The following is a 20,267-nucleotide window of genomic DNA, read 5'->3' as shown; positions in this document are numbered from 1 at the left end:
ATGCTTGACGGCCGTCAGAAGGTTCACCCAGTGGGCAGTAAAACTGATATACCTTCCCTGCCCGTGTTTGCTAGACCACGTGTCTGTGGTCAGATGTATCTTGGCACCGACACTGTGTGCCAGAGATACATTCACTTGCCGCTGAACATGGCCATATAGCTCTGGGATGCCCTTCTCTGAGAAATACTTCCTTCCTGGGACCTTCCATTGTGGTGTTCCAATGGCCACAAATTTGCGAAAGGCCTCCGAGTCCACCAGTTTATATGGCAGTAGTTGGCGGGCTATGAGTTCTGACAAGCCAGCCGCCAACCGTTGGGCAAGAGGGTTATCCGGCGTCATCATTTTTTTACGCTCAAACATTAGGCCCACGGAAGCCTGCCTTTTTGCAGAAAAATGTGAGCTTGGCGTGATGGAAGGTGGAGTGGAGGACAATTGTGAGGAGAGAGGAGAAGGAGAAGTAGAAGACGAGGCTGGACGGTGAGAGCCTGCAGTGTGGCTTTGTGTGTTCCGTTGCTCCCACTGGGCTCGGTGATGGCTGCTCATGTGCCTTCTTAAGGCGGTCGTCCCTAGGTGAGTATTGGGCTTACCGCGACTAACGCGTTGACTGCAAAGATTGCAGATGGCAACGCTATTGTCAGCAGCGGACACGTTAAAAAAAGCCCACACTGCGGAGCCATGTGCCGGTGTCCTGGGAGCGCCAGATGTGACCGTACATGGTCGATGACTCGCTCCTGATACATTTGCAGTCTGCTTTGTCCCTGCTGTGCAATGTAAGTCATTGCTGCTTCTCCTCCCTATCTGCTGGTCCATATCTCCCTCTGAACTCCCCTCCTCTTCCTCTCTTGTGGGCACCCACGTGACATCACTAGACACGTCATCATCAACGTCACCTTCCCCACCGCTATAAGTAGAGTAGGCAGCAACACCGGGGACCAACCTCCTCCTTGGGCTGATCTGGGTACTGGCGTCAGACTGCTGAGTAGCGCTTGTTGCTACCTCCTCTTCCTGATCCAATACCAAGAGTGGCTGCGCATCAGAAATGTCCTCTTGATATGGATCGGAAAATAATTCCAGTGACTCAAGCGGAAGGTATGTGGTGGTGGTGGTGGTGGTCGTGTTGTTGGTGGTAGTGTCTTTGGGGGTGCACATAGCAGAGAGTGAAGAAGAGGGTGCAGATCGAGAGGATGAGGAGGGTGCAGAAGAGTAAGGCTGAGCGAGCCACTCAACCAAGTCTGGTGCATCCTTTAAAGTAATTGAACGCACCTTCTGCAACTTCCCACTTTGGCTCAAGCCTGTTGCTCCTGCCCTACCCCTACCACCCCTGCGGAAGGGCCTGCCTCTTCCTCTGCATGTCATTTTTTAAATGACCCTGTGACAAAACTCTTAGTCCCTATACCGCTGAAGGACTGCTGCAGTATAGGTGAGCGGTCAGCAGTGGTGCACGTCAACCCTATCTATTGTGGACCTATAGCGGTCCTTACAGAACAGCAGACTGTACCGCACTCAAGCCTATGTACCGTAGCACCCTATACCAAGTTACCAGTCCTTATAAGAACTTTTGTGGACCAAGCAGGTTGTGTATTAGTGTTTAGCAGACTGTACGTCAGTCCCTATACCGCTGAAGGACTGCTGCAGTATAGGGCAGCGGTCAGCAGTGGTGCACGTCAACCCTATCTATTGTGGACCGATAGCGGTCCTTACAGAACAGCAGACTGTACCGCACTCAAGCCTATGTACCGTAGCACCCTATACCAAGTTACCAGTCCTTATAAGAACTTTTGTGGACCAAGCAGGTTGTGTATTAGTGTTTAGCAGACTGTACGTCAGTCCCTATACCGCTGAAGGACTGCTGCAGTATAGGGCAGCGGTCAGCAGTGGTGCACGTCAACCCTATCTATTGTGGACCGATAGCGGTCCTTACAGAACAGCAGACTGTACCGCACTCAAGCCTATGTACCGTAGCACCCTATACCAAGTTACCAGTCCTTATAAGAACTTTTGTGGAACAAGCAGGTTGTGTGTTAGTGATTAGCAGACTGTACGTCAGTCCCTATACCAATGAAGGACTGCTGCAGTATAGGGCAGCGGTCAGCAGTAGTGCACGGCAACCCTATGTATTGTGGACCGATAGCGGTCCTTACAGAACAGCAGACTGTACCGCACTCAAGCCTATGTACCGTAGCACCCTATACCAAGTTACCAGTCCTTATAAGAACTTTTGTGGACCAAGCAGGTTGTGTATTAGTGTTTAGCAGACTGTACGTCAGTCCCTATACCGCTGAAGGACTGCTGCAGTATAGGGCAGCGGTCAGCAGTGGTGCACGTCAACCCTATGTATTGTGGACCGATAGCGGTCCTTACAGAACAGCAGACTGTAACGCACTCAGGCCTATGTACCGTAGCACCCTATACCAAGTTACCAGTCCTTATAAGAACTTTTGTGGACCAAGCAGGTTGTGTGTTAGTGATTAGCAGACTGTACGTCAGTCCCTATACCAATGAAGGACTGCTGCAGTATAGGGCAGCGGTCAGCAGTAGTGCACGGCAACCCTATGTATTGTGGACCGATAGCGGTCCTTACAGAACAGCAGACTGTAACGCACTCAGGCCTATGTACCGTAGCACCCTATACCAAGTTACCAGTCCTTATAAAAACTTTTGTGGACCAAGCAGGTTGTGTGTTAGTGTTTAGCAGACTGTGCGTCAGTCCCTATACCGCTGAAGGACTGCTGCAGTATAGGGCAGCGGTCAGCAGTGGTGCACGTCAACCCTATCTATTGTGGACCGATAGCGGTCCTTACAGAACAGCAGACTGTACCGCACTCAAGCCTATGTACCGTAGCACCCTATACCAAGTTACCAGTCCTTATAAGAACTTTTGTGGACCAAGCAGGTTGTGTATTAGTGTTTAGCAGACTGTACGTCAGTCCCTATACCGCTGAAGGACTGCTGCAGTATAGGGCAGCGGTCAGCAGTGGTGCACGTCAACCCTATGTATTGTGGACCGATAGCGGTCCTTACAGAACAGCAGACTGTAACGCACTCAGGCCTATGTACCGTAGCACCCTATACCAAGTTACCAGTCCTTATAAGAACTTTTGTGGACCAAGCAGGTTGTGTGTTAGTGATTAGCAGACTGTACGTCAGTCCCTATACCAATGAAGGACTGCTGCAGTATAGGGCAGCGGTCAGCAGTAGTGCACGGCAACCCTATGTATTGTGGACCGATAGCGGTCCTTACAGAACAGCAGACTGTAACGCACTCAGGCCTATGTACCGTAGCACCCTATACCAAGTTACCAGTCCTTATAAAAACTTTTGTGGACCAAGCAGGTTGTGTGTTAGTGTTTAGCAGACTGTGCGTCAGTCCCTATACCGCTGAAGGACTGCTGCAGTATAGGGCAGCGGTCAGCAGTGGTGCACGTCAACCCTATCTATTGTGGACCGATAGCGGTCCTTACAGAACAGCAGACTGTACCGCACTCAAGCCTATGTACCGTAGCACCCTATACCAAGTTACCAGTCCTTATAAGAACTTTTGTGGACCAAGCAGGTTGTGTATTAGTGTTTAGCAGACTGTACGTCAGTCCCTATACCGCTGAAGGACTGCTGCAGTATAGGGCAGCGGTCAGCAGTGGTGCACGTCAACCCTATGTATTGTGGACCGATAGCGGTCCTTACAGAACAGCAGACTGTAACGCACTCAGGCCTATGTACCGTAGCACCCTATACCAAGTTACCAGTCCTTATAAGAACTTTTGTGGACCAAGCAGGTTGTGTGTTAGTGATTAGCAGACTGTACGTCAGTCCCTATACCAATGAAGGACTGCTGCAGTATAGGGCAGCGGTCAGCAGTAGTGCACGGCAACCCTATGTATTGTGGACCGATAGCGGTCCTTACAGAACAGCAGACTGTACTGCACTCAGGCCTATGTACCGTAGCACCCTATACCAAGTTACCAGTCCTTATAAAAACTTTTGTGGACCAAGCAGGTTGTGTGTTAGTGTTTAGCAGACTGTGCGTCAGTCCCTATACCGCTGAAGGACTGCTGCAGTATAGGGCAGCGGTCAGCAGTAGTGCACGGCAACCCTATGTATTGTGGACCGATAGCGGTCCTTACAGAACAGCAGACTGTAACGCACTCAGGCCTATGTACCGTAGCACCCTATACCAAGTTACCAGTCCTTATAAGAACTTTTGTGGACCAAGCAGGTTGTGTGTTAGTGATTAGCAGACTGTACGTCAGTCCCTATACCAATGAAGGACTGCTGCAGTATAGGGCAGCGGTCAGCAGTAGTGCACGGCAACCCTATGTATTGTGGACCGATAGCGGTCCTTACAGAACAGCAGACTGTACCGCACCCAAGCCTATGTACCGTAGCACCCTAGACAGACCAAGTTACCAGTCCTGATAAAGAGCTTTGTGGAACAAGTGAGTTGTGAATGATTAGCAGACTGCAGCAGAAGGGCAGCAGTCAAGTATAATATTCTTTCTATATTTGGAAGAAAGAATATTATACGTGTACAAGCCTATTACCGTACCACTGATACCAGTCCTGAAAAGAACCTTTGTGGAACTAATAGTAACAGCAAGTCTTTAAAATTATCCTCACTGCCTGACACACTGCTTCCTGCCTGTCCCTATACAAATTGGCAAAAAAGAGTAGGCTGGAACGATTAGCTGGAACAGCTCTTTTGTGGACCTGATAGTAACAGCTAATGATGATGATGATGATGATGATGAAGAAAGACTAATCTGGCTGAGCTGTCCCTAAAATAGCAGCATACAGCGCTCTGTCCCTTTATCTAAACTGACAAAAGAAACTCAGGCTGCTGACCTAACACCTATACCAGTCCTGAAAAGAACTTTTGTGTACCAAATAGCTAGCGTTTTCTCTGTCCCTACTCCACACAGGATCCTTTCCCTACAGTGACAGAAGAAAGAATGTAAAATGGCCACCGGATCGGGTGTATTTATAGGTTAGGGGGAATGTCCAAGTGTCCATGAGCTGTCATGTCTCAATTGGTTGTCCTGTAACACATGATAAACGTGTCACGAAAGGTTAAAGTTCTTGTATACATTAAACACGTAAGTCCGCCGGGGCGAACGACGGAAAAAGGCGTTCGAACCCGCGGACGGCGAAAGTCGGAAATTCGCCGCGAAACGACCGCCGGGCGAACCGTTCGGCCATCACTAATCGCCATGCCGCGCACCTAGCCCCTAGTTGCGTCATGAGTGGCTGTATATTGTCCTCCAGATAGTTCTGAACTCTACCACTGACCCTAATCCCCAGATACATGAAACTGTCCACCCATTTAAGCTGCGGATGAGGCACGCGAGGGGTCGAGGAGTGGAGTGGGAAAAGAACCGATTTGTCCCAATTGATGCGGATACCGGAGTACCGACCGAATCGATTAATCAGTTCCAGTGCAGTGCCCAAAGAAGACGACGCGTCCGCTAAATAAAGCAGAGCGTCATCTGCATACAAGGACAGCTTTTCCTCGATGGGCCCTACCTGTATTCCCTTTATCCCAGCATCCGCTCTCAGCAAGATAGCCAAGGGCTCCATCGCGAGGGCGAATAAGGCTGGTGAGAGGGGGCACCCCTGTCTCGTACCCCGTGCCAGCTGAAACTGCCCGGAGAGACAGCCATTGGTACGGATTCTAGCAGAGGGGCTGCGGTACAGCATGCGGATCCAATTCGTAAATCCCGGGCCAAATCCGAATCGCGAGAGCACCTCCCATAGGTAACCCCACTCGACAGAGTCGAAAGCCTTCTCCGCGTCGAGTGAGGCCACCACACCAGTCTCCCTCCCGGCCGCTCTATCTATGTGCGTGAGTAGGCGTCTGATATTAATGTCTGTGCCTCTGCCCGGCATAAAACCTGTTTGGTCGCTATGGACAAGGGCCGTGATGACTAAATTTAGTCTGTTGGCCAGGATTTTGGCCAGTATTTTCGCGTCCGCATTTAACAGTGATATAGGGCGGTATGACGAACACAAGGTGGGGTCTTTCCCCGGCTTGGGGATCACCACTATGATCGCCTCGCTCATGGTGTCGGGAAGTTTATCAATATGCGACGACGCAGAGAAAAGATGGTGGAGTCTTTCAGAAAGCTCCGTAGCGTAGTGCTTATAGAATTCCGCCGGGATTCCGTCCGGTCCCGGCGTCTTACCCGCCTGCATAGATTTAAGCGCCTGGAGAATCTCCAGGACCGTGATAGGGGCGTCCAACCTATTTCGGTACGTTTCCGTGAGGATTGGTATATCTATGTCGGCCAAGTAAGTCGTTAGTTCTTCCTTACTGTAATCCGACCTAGAGGTGTAGAGAGATGTATAAAACTCTGCAAAACAGTTGTTAATCCCGTCTGGGGTGTGAAGCAACTGACCGGAGTTGTCCCTGATATGTGAAATGCTCAGCCCCCCTGCCTGTTCTCTGGAGAGCCAGGCCAGCATCCTACCCGACCTCTCCCCCTGCTCAAAGATCCGCTGGGACTGAGCCAGCATTCTCTTCTGGGTGAGAGAGGTACGGAGATAAACAGCCTCCCTGGTCAGGATTTGCAGTTCACAAGGGATGTTTACATTCCTTGTGACAGCAATAAAAGTGATCAAAATTTTTATTTTTTATTTTAAACAATTTAGTAATTTTAAAATAAATAAAATAAATAAAAAAATAAAAAAAATTTTTTAAAGCGCCCGCCGTCCCCGCGAGCTCGCAAAGCAAAGAAAACGCATACGGAAGTCGCGCCCGCGTATGTAAACGGTGTTCAAATCACACATGTGAGGTATCGCTGCGATCGTCAGAGCGAGAGCAATAATTCTAGCACTAGACCTCCTCTGTAACGCTAACCTGGTAACCGTAAAAAATGTTTAAAGCGTCGCCTATTGAGATTTTTAGGTACCGTACTTTGTCGTCAATCCACAAGTGCGTGCAATTATAAAGTGTGACATGTTTGGTATCTATTTACTCGGCGTAACATTATCTTTCACATTATGCAAAAAAAATGGGATCATTTTACTGTTTTGTTTTTTTTTAATTCATGAAAGTGTACCTTTTCCCAAAAAGTTGCATTTAAAACACCGCTGCGCAAATACCGTGTGACATAAAATATTGCAACAATCGCCATTTTATTCTCTAGAGTCTCTGTTAAAAAAATATATATAATGTTTGGGGGTTCCAAGTAATTTTCTAGTAGAAAATATGGATTTTAACTTGTAAACACCAAATTCCAAAAATAGGCTTAGTCATGAAAGGGTTAATATACTGTATATCACTCAGGTATAGAGAGCTCTGAGCATTCCAAGCTTTGCTCACCTGCTGTGACCTCCATAAGGATCTCTCACTCTCCCTTCACAAGAGATATAATAGTACAATGTGGCAATTTTCACCTTTTCGGAAAGGGAGTGGGTCTTGCCACTGGAATTCTCACTATCCAAAAATGTCTTTACCCCGTTCCTGTCAGGTTTTCTTTTATTTTAACATTTTCAGTGATACAGCAGTAAGGATGCACAGCAAACAGTCAGCCATTTGGCAAAAGGTTATAGGTTTACATGGTAACGAGCAGAGTTCTATTCTTAAAGTAGATGGAAAGGAATTAAAAACACAGTGCTCTGTCATTCTTTACTAAGTATTTTCTAAAATGAGCATAAAGCCCCGTACACACGAGCGGACTTTTCAACATCCAAAGTCCGACGGAATTATTCCGTCAGACTATTCGATCGTGTGTGGGCTGCAACGGACTTTTGATTCGCAAAAGTCTGACGGACTTTAGAAAATGGAACATGCTTCAAATTTTTCCGACGGAACTCCGCCGGACCCAGTTCCTACCGAAAAATTTGCTCGTGTGTATGCTATTCCGACGGACTAAAACCGACGCTAGGGCAGCTATTGGCTACTGGCTATGAACTTCCTTATTCGAGTCCAGTCGTACGCCATCACGCTCAAATCCGTCGGAGTTTGGTGTGATTGTGTGTGGCCAAGTCCGCTCAGTCGAAAAGTCCGTCAGAACTCTGTTGGAACTCCAGCAGAACTCCGGCAGAACTCCTTCGGAAGTCTGTCGGACATAAGTCCTCTCGTGTGTACGGGGCTTTAGAAATACCTTTTTCTAATATCTATTATTCTGGGGTTGGTTGACCGGTACCCATCTACATTGGATATCTATGATGTAGCTGGTGGTGAGACTCATTTCAGCTGTGATGTTAATACCGGAAGTAATGTTGCACCTAATTCTTTCCAGCACATGCTGAATGAAAAATAAACTTAGCTGGTACAGGGAGATTGACATGGCACATCTTCTGGGTCCCAACAACGCTAGGGAAAGAAGCCATTTGTTTTGGGGCTTCATAATGTTAACAAAACCAAGGTAGAAATAGGTCTATGATCATGTAAAGAGCAGGATTACAAAGAAAGTAATGCCCCATACACACGATCAGAAATTCTGCCAGAAAAAACTTGGATGGTTTTTCAGACGGGATTCCGCTCAAGCTTGCCTTGCATACACACAGTCACTCAAAAGTTCTCTGAACTTTCGACCATCAAGAATGCGGTGACGTACAACACTACGACGAGCCGAGAAAATGAAGTTCAATGCTTCCGAGCATGTGTCGAATTGTTTCCGAGCATGCGTGATTTTTTGCGCATCTGATATGCATACTGACGAATGCATTTTCAGATAGGAACTTTTTCCGACTGAAAAATAGAGAACCTGCTCTCAATCTTTTGCTAGCTGGAATTCTGCCAGCAAAAGCCAGATGGAGCATTTCTGACCAAAAGCTCACATCCGACTTTTGCTGGCAGAATTTATGATCGTGTGTATGGGGCATAAGTGTTATTATAGAAGGAAAATTAAATAGAGCAACCTTTTGATTGTTCATGGATTCATTTTTCCTGGAGAAACACTTTAGCAATAACCTGCCATGGGGAAATGTACAATTGAACGCAAGAATTGTTTCAGTTTTCTTTAGAAGATGGCTGTTAGGGAAATTCCTTTGCCAACGGGATTAGAACTAACATCCAATGTAAATAAGTAACCATAAAATCAGCTGTTCTTCCCAGAATGATGTAGACAACCACTTTGTTGTACAAAAGGATACTAGCTAAGCCTCTACATGGAAGATAAAGTTCCTGAGCCCAAAAAAAGCCCACTACATACAATATAAGCTTAACTCTTGCCGGTGGTGTCAGTGTGGCATTGCTCTTCCCTCTTGTTAGACAAATCTCATTCTGTTCGGAAGGCAAACTGTATTGTAGTCTGTTGCCATGGCAGCCGTGAGCATGTATGCTTCTAATTACTGGTAGAAGCTAATGACAAGCGCGTGAATAATAAGGAAAGCAGGTTGTTAATAATGGAGCATTTCTTTGGGATGCTAATCCAGACAATGCCGGGTTTGGCCCAGTAAGCTGCGGATTTCAGATACGTCTGCCAGCTAAGTAGAAACATGTTTTGTCAAGAGCCCGTCTACCCTCAGCTCGGGAGAAAACACAGCCTGAAATTACATTCAAACAGATACACAAATGCGAAACGAGTCCAAGATGTGTACAAGTGTTTGATTTTTCATTTTTTTATTTTCAATTATAATGTAGGAATTTTTAAAACGCCCAAAGTTACTCCATGTTCATAATTGTTTTTAAAGATGATTTGGCACCTTGGAATTCTAATATCGCCGTCACTAAAATGGAAACTTTTAAGTCTTTTTTTATATATTATGAGAAATTAAGATGAAATGGCAAGGACGAAAGGCAGGAATCACAGAGTAAAAGTCAGAGCCCACTCTTTCAGAATAGTTTGGGGCCAGGAACACTCAGGTCCCACTGGCAATTTTTTATTACCCATTCACCAATTACCATATTTATCGGCATATAACACGCACTTTTTTCTCCTGAAAATAGGGGGCAAATCAGGGGTGCGTATTATATGCCGACAGAGTACCTTGAAGGGGAAGGAGGGGGCTGCTCCACTCGGCTCTAACTCGACTCTCACGTCACACACACACAGTCCCACCACTGGCATTGGACCAGTGTTCTGTCTATCACAGGAGCTGGTCCAATGCTGATGGCAGAGGAGGGACTGTGTGTCTGACTGCCGACTGAGAGTCGAGTAAGCAGGAGATGACGGCTCAGTGATTTCCTACATTGAGAGATGGTGAGGCTTAATCAGGCAGCTGCATTGATGGGGAGATGGTGCAGATCAGGCTTCAGATCAGGGTGCAGATGGGCACAGATCAGGGTGCAGATGGGCGCAGATCAGGCTGCAGATGGGCACAGATCAGGCTGCAGATGAGCACAGATCAGGCTGCACTGAAGCTGCAGATGGGCACTAATCAGGCTGCTTTGAGGCTGCAGATGGGCACTAATCAGGCTGCACTGATGGTCACTGACCATTATTTTGCTTCAAAGTGGTTTATTTAAAAATAACGTTTTTTTTTTCCTGAAACTTCCCTGTTAAATTGTGGTGCGTGTTATACGCCGATAAATACGGTAGTTTCTTCACCCTAGTAACAAAAAAATACAAGTCAGCAGCTGCAGGATTTATTAATAAAAGGACACTTGACCGGGTCCCTGTCGTTAGTGTGTGAATCCAACTATGACTACTCGTGGCTTCACAGGCGGCTTCCCATTGCGCAGCCATAATCTGCTTTGTTAATGGTCCTGCAGCTTTCTGGGACCTGTGAAGTGTCCCGAGCAATTGCAGGCTAAGGGAGAGGGGAAGGGGTGGCTGGCTAAACTTCCACTTGGATTGCCTAGGTGATCTAAATGGAGGTAGTCATGGGTACCTATCAAAACTAGGTACCCACTCACCACAAAAAAAATGTAATGTGCCAAAAGTTGTAGTGGGGGGGGGGGGGGGACATAGAAGAGCAGAACTCCCCTTTTGGGTGAAGCTCCTTTTTAAAGTATATAATATTATATGTTGTATATGTCTGTGAAGGTTCTCATGTATCTAGGTCAGGGGTCTCCAAACTATGGCCCTCCAGTTGTTCAGGAACTTCAATTCCAATAATGCCTAGTAGTCATGTCTGTGAATGTCAGAGTTTTACAATGCCTCATGGGACGTGTAGTTCTGCCTCATCTGCAGGGCCATAGTATGGAGGGCCCTGATCTAGGTCATGGTATATCTATTTTTTTTAGTCACGGGGCTTGTTCTGTAATGTTGAAGATGCTCCATAGCTTACCAAGCCACTTCTTCAGTTCCTAGTGCCGGGAAGATACTCCAACCCTCTAGGACAATGATTCTCAACTAGGGTTCCTCCTGAGGTTGCTAGGTGTTCCTTCAGCATTGGGCCATTACTGCCTCTCAGATAAGTTCCCACTGACACCATTGATCTTTTTAGCTATCTGTAAGGAGGTAATTCTTCCCTATGACCACAAGTGTAAGGACCACTCTTCTCATTGACCATCACACTAATGTATCATGAGTTGTAGATTTCAAATTTTTAGCAGGGGTTCCCCAAAACTGGAGAACTATTTCAAGGGTTCCTCTGTGTTGAAAAGGTTGAGAAAGGCTGCTCTAGAAAGTGAAGAAGTGACCTGGAAAAGCTACAAAATGTCTTTGACATTATAGAACAAGTCCAGCTAAATGTGTCAATACATGTTTTCAGATTGAGAAAGAAAGGTTTAGAACTGGTCACATTTTTATTGCTGTCTGCGAGGGTGGGGTACTGGGGGATTCACTATTTAAATTGGCCTGATAACTATTGTCACCAGTACTGAAGAGTTTGGGTTCGCTCTCAATCCAAGTTCCTCCCAACCCAGAGCTTGAATGTCATGAGCCCTACTCATTGGTTCAGCAATGACAGCTTAACCCAAGCTCATCCCTAGTCATCAGGATAAAAAAAAAATAGTGGAGATTCAACATTTTGTAGTTGTAACTAGAACAAGAATGGAAGGGGGAATCTTCCAATTGTAACGGGCTGGGCTGACAACACTGCTTGGGATTTCAGTGCAGCAAAAGCTCACTATAGGAGATTAAGAGCTACTTGGATCTCTGGTGGATTAACATGTATTTTTCTACTTGCAGCATTTTTTAAGGGTCATAACATGATGAACTGTATATTGCAGAGATGTATTGAATATTTTTTTTTCCATTTTACTAGGCATACATTTTTTATAGCCATTTATATTTGGAATGTTGTAGTGATTTATACTTTTATCGAGTTATTTGATAACTTTGTAAATATTTTGAATCTGATAGAGGTGCAATGTTACAAAGTTTTTTTTTACAGGAGTATCTATAAGGCCCCTTTCACACTGGGGTGGTGCGGGCGTCGGCGGTAAAGCGCCCCTATTTTTAGCGGCGCTTTACCGTCGTTTTAGCTGCGTTATGCAGCCGATAGCGGGGCGGTTTTAACCCCCGGTAGCGGCCGAAAAAGGGTTAAAACCGCCCGCAAAGCTTTGCTGGCGGTATAGCCACGCTGCCCCATTGATTTCAATTGGTAGGAGTGGTTTAGGAGCGGTGAATACACCACTCATTCACTGCTCCAAAGATGCGGCTAGCAGGGCTTTTTTGACCGCCCTGCTAGTGCACCGCTCCAGTGTGAAAGCCCTCCGGCTTTCACACTGGAGTGAAAGGGGCCGTTTTTTTCAGGCGCTACACAGGCGCTATTTTTAGCGCTGTAGTGTCTGAAAACCGCTTCAGTGTGAAAGGGGCCTAAATACTAGTTTTTCTGCAGAGAATTAACTAAAGGCGGTAGAGGGTTATTCGTATGGAGGGGGGACCTGTACAGTTCTGGTCTGTATAATGTATGATAAAACCTGAGATGCACTTGTTGTCTGATACCAATGAATGTAGCAGTTGCTTTTATGTTCTTAGAACCTTCGTTGGATGGCACCAGAAGTTTTCAGCCAGTCTACACGCTACACCATAAAGGCCGATGTGTTCAGCTATGCCCTCTGCCTTTGGGAACTACTTACTGGCGAAATCCCATTTGCTCATCTAAAACCAGGTAAAGTGTGTAATTTGTCTGTGATCCCTACCATATTCTGCTTCAGTTACTCATTATTTCCTTCCATCAGGCAATGGGCATGGGCCACCGCACTGTAGAACTGCACTTTTTACAACAAAAATTGAATTTTTCAAAGGCTGCTGAGACAAGTAAATGTATATGTGTTGCCTTTTTTCAACAGACGCTCTGTTTTTAGCAATACTGTCTACCACCTGCTGGCATCCCATAGTGCTAAATGGTTTACCCATAGTTATACTTTTAGAGACCTCAAAGTGGTTGTAAACTTCAGACATGAAATATGAACAAAGCATACCCCTGTACAGTGTGTACTTGTCTCAATTAAGAGCACTAATGCCGTGTACACACAATCGGAATTCTCATCGTAAAAAGCTCTGATGGTTTTCCCAACTGAATTCCGACGGAATTCAGCTCAAGCTGTCTTGCCTACACACGGTCTCATCAAATTCTGATCGTTTATAATGCGGTGACGTACAACACCTACAACGGGACTAGAAAAAGGAAGTTCAATAGCCAGTAGCCAATAGCTTCTGTCTCGTAGTTGAATCTGAGCATGCGTGATTTTTGGCATTTTGGAATTGCATACACACGATCGGAATTACCGATAGAAAGTTTTTCCATGCTATCAATTTTTGGCTGGCGGAAATTCGGACAGCTAAATTCCGATGGAACATACACACGATCGCATTTTCCGATGAAAAGCTCTCATCTGTCTTTTTTTCCTGGCCGGAATTTAGATCGTGTGTACGCGGCATAAGTGTAATTTCTATCTGTTGCTTCGTTCCTCTGCTATCAGCATAAACCACCACTGACGCGTTTTCCTGACACCAAGAGAAAAATAGTGACTGGAGAGGGTCCTCCAGCAGATTGACAGTCTCAGATCTGTTCCTGTTGGCTGTGAGGAGGGGAGGTGTGTCTCTTCCCTCGAATCCGCTCTCATAGCTCACCTCACTGAGCTCTGCAGAGTGTAACTTCAGCTCTCTGCCCCATTTTTTCTGAACTCTCAGACAAGCTTTAAAAATTCTGGACTTTGAACTAATGTTGAGCAGGGAAGACAGCAGATAATCAGGTACAACTTATGTAGGAGGATTTGCTTCATCCCTGTGTATCATCTGAGGCCAGTCACTTTACTGGGTATATGTAATGGTTTACAACCACTTTTAGACTCGGTTCACACTGCTACAATCCGATTTTGATACAATTTTCAGTGCGATTATGTAGTGCAACTTGGATGTGGTTTGCATATTTTATGGGGCCAAAATCACAGGAACCGTTTCCAAAATTGCTTCATGCTGAGTGGCATTGATCTGAACAGGCACCATTGAAAACAAAATGATGTCCAATATCAAGCATCTGAAATCACACAGTGAAGCCACATCAAAAGAACTGGGAGTTTTGCTCTAGGTTCCTGTTTGCCCATATCTAGTGACTCGTGCTGAGGGTTCTGGCTTTGGAAGAGCCTGTCCTGGCTCAATGTATGCAATGTGAAGATGAGAAAATGCCCCAAGTGCTGCATACCAACAAAACCCAACAGTAATTTAGGATGTAAGAAGTTTCAGCCTGGCTCTGTCCGAGCCATGCCCCTCCAATGCGTTTCACCCTACCCATGGGGGCTTCGTCATGGAGGAAATCACATTAGTGTGAAAGAGGTGTGGCCACATGCAGATTTAAAAGTTTCATGTCAAGGGTCAGCCCACATTCCGGAGCTGGAGCGAGAAGGAATCACCACCTCACGGAAAAGTAAGGTAAGTATTCCTCGGCATTTTACTTCCTTAAACTGAACAAGATAGAATTCCTTAATGTATGTGGGGGGGGGGGGGGGGGCAGGGCACCAACATAACAAGTTTTTAATGCTGACCGAAGTTAAGCTTTAAAGTGGTTCTAAAGGCAGAAGGTTTTTATCTTAATGCATTCTATGTGTGTGCGTCAGCCCCCCTAATACTTACCTGAGCCCCATCCCGATCCAGTGATGTTACACAAGAGACTCGGCTGTCCGGGACTCTCTCTCCTGATTGGCGAAGACACACAGCGGGTGTATTTGGCTCCTCCTACTGTCAATCAAAGTCAGTAAGCCAGTGAGGAGAGAGAGGGGGCGGGACTGAGCGGCGGCTCCGTGTCTGAATGGAAACACAGAGCAGCAGCTGGGCTCAGGTGCCCCCATTGCAAGCTGCTTGCTCTGGAGGCACCCGGCAAGAGGGAGGGGCGAGGAACGCAGGTGGGGGACCCGAGAAGAGGAGGACCTGGGCTGCTCTGTGCAAAACCATTACACAGAGCAGGTAAGTTTGTTATTTTTAAACAAAAAAAAAAGCAAGACTTAAGTATCACTTTAAATACTTGAGAATATATTATGCTTCCAATTTAGACAAAAATTGTGCTTAGTTCATATTTAAACCTCAAAACTATTATTAGTGCTAAATTAATCTAAGGCGCTATTTGCTTCTTCTGCGATGATTTGAAGGATCTAACAGGCATTTGAGAGACGAAGTCTGACACAGTATAAATATTTGGAATGTTATACAGTTACATGCATATTTATCTTTCCGGAAAAAAAAAAGTGTTTCTGTATCTAAAGCAATAAGGACTGATTGGTGTTCAATTATAATTATATGCTTATCAAATTTTAACCTACAATTTTTGTGCTTAATCACATACTCCCACGCTGTTATTTGCATACGGAATTTTTTTTTTTTTTTTTTTTTTTTTAAGTTAGATGCGATCAAATGTTATAACGATTTCTAAAGTTTAATGAGAAGATCTGAAATCTCTACATAAAATACACAGCAGGCAACTTTTTTGTTTTTTTAATATAGTTTGAGTTCATTAGAAGAAGTTAGATGATAACCCAACGCTAAGCTCCATGATTCAAAAAGAAGCTCCTGTTTCTTCTTTTATTTATTTATTTTTTGGATATTGACACAAGGATTACTTCGTGTGTTGGATTTTTAGTGCTAAAAAAAAAAAAAAAAAGGGTAGAGCGGTGTTTTTCAACCTTATTTTCCATCAAGACGTTCCGTCTCCTGAGGTCAGCGTGCGATCCAAGCCTCGATATGGTGTGGGTTGGGGCAGGAAGTCACGTCGGCGTTACCCAGAAGCTCTTCCTGAAGACGCATGATTGGATGCAAAACGCGTAGAGGCTCCTGGCGACGTCACTTCCTGTCCCAACCCACACCATATTGAGGATTGGATCGCACACCGACCCCGGGAGGTGGAACGGCGCATGTTGGCCCCAAAGGTATCGCTGGAAAGGCTAGGTGCTGGTCTATAGACACTTTATTTGTGAGTGAAAATCTTGTACATCTATTTTATTGATGGAATAAATAATATGTTGCGCAATTTTGTTTGGGTGCAGCATGCATCGTGCAACTGATTTGTCAGTTAAAGCGACCCAGTGCCAAAAATGGCCCGGTCATTCAGCAGCCAAATCTTCCAGGGCTGAAGTGGTTAAGGAAAAAATTATTTTCCCTATAAGATTTTAGTTTACTAAATATGCACTTGATTGATTTTATGATTAATTAGTGATGATTTATTGGTAAATATTCACTGTCACATTATTGGTGGGGAATCTATGACCGCAGCAGATCCGCTACTTAAAGACACATATACACATTTTTATAGATTTATATTTTTGCGCCGGTGACACACATTTCACATTTTACCAAGGCACCCCTGAAGAAACCTGTAGGCAGCCCAGGGTGCCTGTGCTCCCTGGTTTAAAAAGGCTGGGACGATAGCCATGCAGACCAATTTGAAGCAGTGTGCGGCGTATGGTCTGAACACTGACAGGCTGACCTCCCACTCCTTCAACCTTTGCTACAATGCTGGCAGCACTCAAATGTCTATTTCCCAAAGACAACCTTTGCATATGACGCTGAGTGCGTGCACTCAACTTCCTGTCCTGTTAAAACACTGTGTGGTCTTGGCCACCGTGCACCGCTGCAGCTCAGTTTCAGGGTCTTGGCAATCTTCTTATAGCCTAGGCCATCTTTATGTAGAGCAACAATTATTATTTTTTTCAGATCCTCGGAGAGTTCTTTGTCATGAAGTGCCATGTTAAACTTCCAGTGACAAGTATGAGAGAGTGAGAGCGATAACACCAAATTTAACACACTTTTTTATGGTTTTATATATATGCATTTGTTTACTTTGCACTAAATTGTATTGTCTTGATCCTAGCGGTTGATCACGCGCCTTCTTCCTCTTTCTTTTTTCCCACTCAATCTTATGTGGATGTCGGCTGCCTCAAATCCTTCTCTCTTCATGTAATCCCAGACAGACTCCATAATGTTGAGATCAGAGCTCTATGGGGGCCAAACCATCACCTCCAGGACTTCTTCTAATTCTTTACACTGAAGATGTTTCTTGACATGGACAATGACATTGGCTGCATGTTTGGGGTCATTGTTCTGCTTCAGAATTAATTTGAGGCCAATCACATGCCTCCCTGATGGTATGACACGACAAAGACCCCAAACATTCAGCCAATGTAATTAAAGAGGAGCTTCAATCTCTTGTGTAAAAAATTAAAGTCAGAAGCTACAAAAACTGTAGCTAATGACTTTTAATAAACAGCCACTAACCTGTCCGACGATCCAGTGCTCGCAGCTGTTTTCACCCTGTGTGTCTCTATCCCAAGTGCCGGTGTTGTGGCATATAGAGTCCGGCCATCAAAAAGCGTCTGCCTCGTACTGCTCAGACACTGCGCTCGCGCAGCACAGGGCAGAAGGAGATTCGGAAAATCTCAGAAGATGAACGGCGCCTGCGCCATGAGTCGAGGTGCAAGCACCACCATACAAGCGGACATAGGGCTGCACATATTAGAGGGCCCCTCGCAGGTTAGTTTTGCTCGCTACGCTTCGGGCACGGCCTCGATTCGCTCGGCTCTTTTTATTCTAACGCTATGTCCACTTGGATGGTGGGGCTAGAACCTGGACTCATGGCGCAGGCGCCGTTCATCTTCGGCTATTTTCGGAATCTGCTTCTCCTGTGTACTGCGCATGCGCATTACACAGTGGACACTATCCAATGGGGGACACTATCCGACAGGACACCGGCATCTTTACTATGGGCACCTGGCTGTGACAGCTTGTGGCTTCACAGCCGGGCTCCTACTGCTCAATCATGAGTGGCGCTGTGCACTGTGTCCCAGATAGCAAGCAATTGTGCTGCAAGTTTGAATGTGACTTGCTAGACTTGTCAGGCTTGTCAGCTTGTAGCACAATTGTAGCAAGTCTGCATTGTACGACTCCAGATCAACTTACTTTGCAAACATTCTTTAAGTCTGCTGCAAGAATTCTGGTTGAGTTATGCTGTGCAATGGTCATCCCACCACAGGGGTCACTGTGGCTGAATTTTCATGATCTGGACTTGCAGAGCTCTTGCTATAGACTCATCGCTGCAACTTATTATTTGCTACAAATTGGAAAGGTGTCAACTAGAACTTGTGCTTCAAGTGCTCTGCAAGTGTACAACTTGCCAGTGAAAATGTACAGCAAGTTATCAGGCTTTCAATTCAACACTGCCACAAATTTGTGGTAAGTTGTCCTTGCTATCTGGGGAATGGTCCAGCAGTCTTCTGGGACCTGTGATGTGTCCCAGAAGACTGCGAGAGGGAGGGGGAGAAGGAGAACTGTCAAAATCGTGTACCTGCTCCCCCCACCTCGTCAAAAGCTCAATTTCACAAACAGAAGTGGGGGAGGAGGCTTAAAGCAGAACTTCCCCTTTTGGGTGGAGCTCTGCTTTAAGAACTATCTTTAGCTTAAAGAACAACAAGTTCTGGAAGTGATGTTTTTTCCCCCACAGAGCCCTGATCTCAACATCAGTCTGTCTGGGATACATGAAGAGACAGAATGATTTGAGGCAGCCGACATTCACAGAAGATCTGTGGTCAGTTCTCCAAGATGTTTGGAATGATCTACCTGTTGAGTTCCTTCAAAAACTGTGTGTAAGTGTGCCTAGAAGAACTGATGCTGTTTGTTGAACAGGGGGTGATCACATCAAATATTGATTTGATTTGGATTTCTCTTCTGTTCATTTACTTTTCATTTTCATTAGCATAAAATGCTGCTCCTTCTTTTCAGACTCCTATAGTGCAAGGAACTACAGGAGGCTAATATAAAGACAGACTAAGCTACTATTTAAAGATACATTTAAGATTTTTTATTTTTTTTGCATAACTGGGTTAAATGAGGATATTCTATATCTGCCTTTGCTTTAAACATTTTGAACTTGCATCTTGAAATTCTAGCAATTTTCTTGAATTTATAATACACACAGACTCTCACTTAAATTCACTGAAAAGGGAAAACCAACATATTTTATTCCACTAGAAAAAAAAAGAACCTTCAAAATCTGCAGCACAACATATTATAAAAAAATAATACAAACATTTTTCAGTGAACTAATATTTTACAGCAATATTTTTAATTACTATGCACAAATATATAGGATCCCTGTTATTAAAACAATTAAAAAACAAATTACCAGTCCAGGCAAATTTCTATTCCTTCTTGCTAAAATGTAACCTAAAATTCTTGTGCTAAAACATAATACCAATCCCCTACAGGCAAATTAATCAACAAATGAAACCTAGTATATCCACAATTCTTTATTTAACACAGAAAATAGGACATTAATATTCATATGCTATAAATAAGAACTGGTGTAATAGAAATGCAGTTGAAGTTTAATCTTAATGGGTATACACATACCAAAATTTGGTCGGTTCAGCAGGAAATTACTGAATTTTGTTATGTGCGTACCCAGGGCCGTCTTTAGTATTGATTGGAACCTGGGCAAACATTTTCTTAGCCCCCCCCCCCCCCCCCCGATTCTGAGATATTCATTAAATAGCAGCTAGACTCAAAATCAGTTTACTGCAGCAGATCAGGCAGCAATTGCCACTAACTGACTGGTTGCTAGAAGCTAAAACACATTATTTTTGCTGATTGGTTGCTAGAGGTTACTGGAAAATTCTTACTGCTTACTAATTGTTTGCTAGAGGTCACTGCACATCATTAAAGCTCACTGATTGACTGCTATAGGTTACTGCACATCATTACTGCTAACTGATTTGTTGCTAGAGGTTACTGCACATCATTATTGGTCACTGATTGGTTGGTAAAGATTATATCAGATTATTACTGTTCACTGATTGGTTGCTAGAGGTTACTGCACATCATTACCTCTGCATCAAATTGTGAGTGTGGCTAAACTGCACTAACAGTGAGGCATTGTTATCAACCAGGATTCCAGGAGTGCACTATATACAGACTGCAGGGTTCTGGAGTGCAATACATAGAGTACAGGGT

The 20,267-nt window shown here is 45.0% G+C and overlaps 1 protein-coding gene across 1 annotated transcript in view; it reads left to right on the top strand.

Annotated features, from left to right (window-relative positions):
* The window catches only part of TNNI3K (TNNI3 interacting kinase), a 391,224-nt gene that overhangs the window by 184,922 nt on the left and 186,035 nt on the right, over positions 1-20,267 (top strand). The window contains exon 20 of the mRNA XM_077450470.1: positions 12,810-12,942. Within this exon, the coding sequence (XP_077306596.1) occupies positions 12,810-12,942 (133 nt within the window). The remainder of the gene's footprint in view (positions 1-12,809; positions 12,943-20,267) is intronic.

This window comes from Lithobates pipiens, unplaced genomic scaffold (assembly GCF_037356315.1).
Source record: "Lithobates pipiens isolate NorthernLeopardFrog02 unplaced genomic scaffold, aLitPip1_a1.2 Scaffold_23, whole genome shotgun sequence".
Lineage (NCBI taxonomy): Eukaryota > Metazoa > Chordata > Amphibia > Anura > Ranidae > Lithobates > Lithobates pipiens.
Note: the sequence above shows the minus strand (reverse complement) of the source record. Positions and strands in the feature narration are given on the sequence as shown.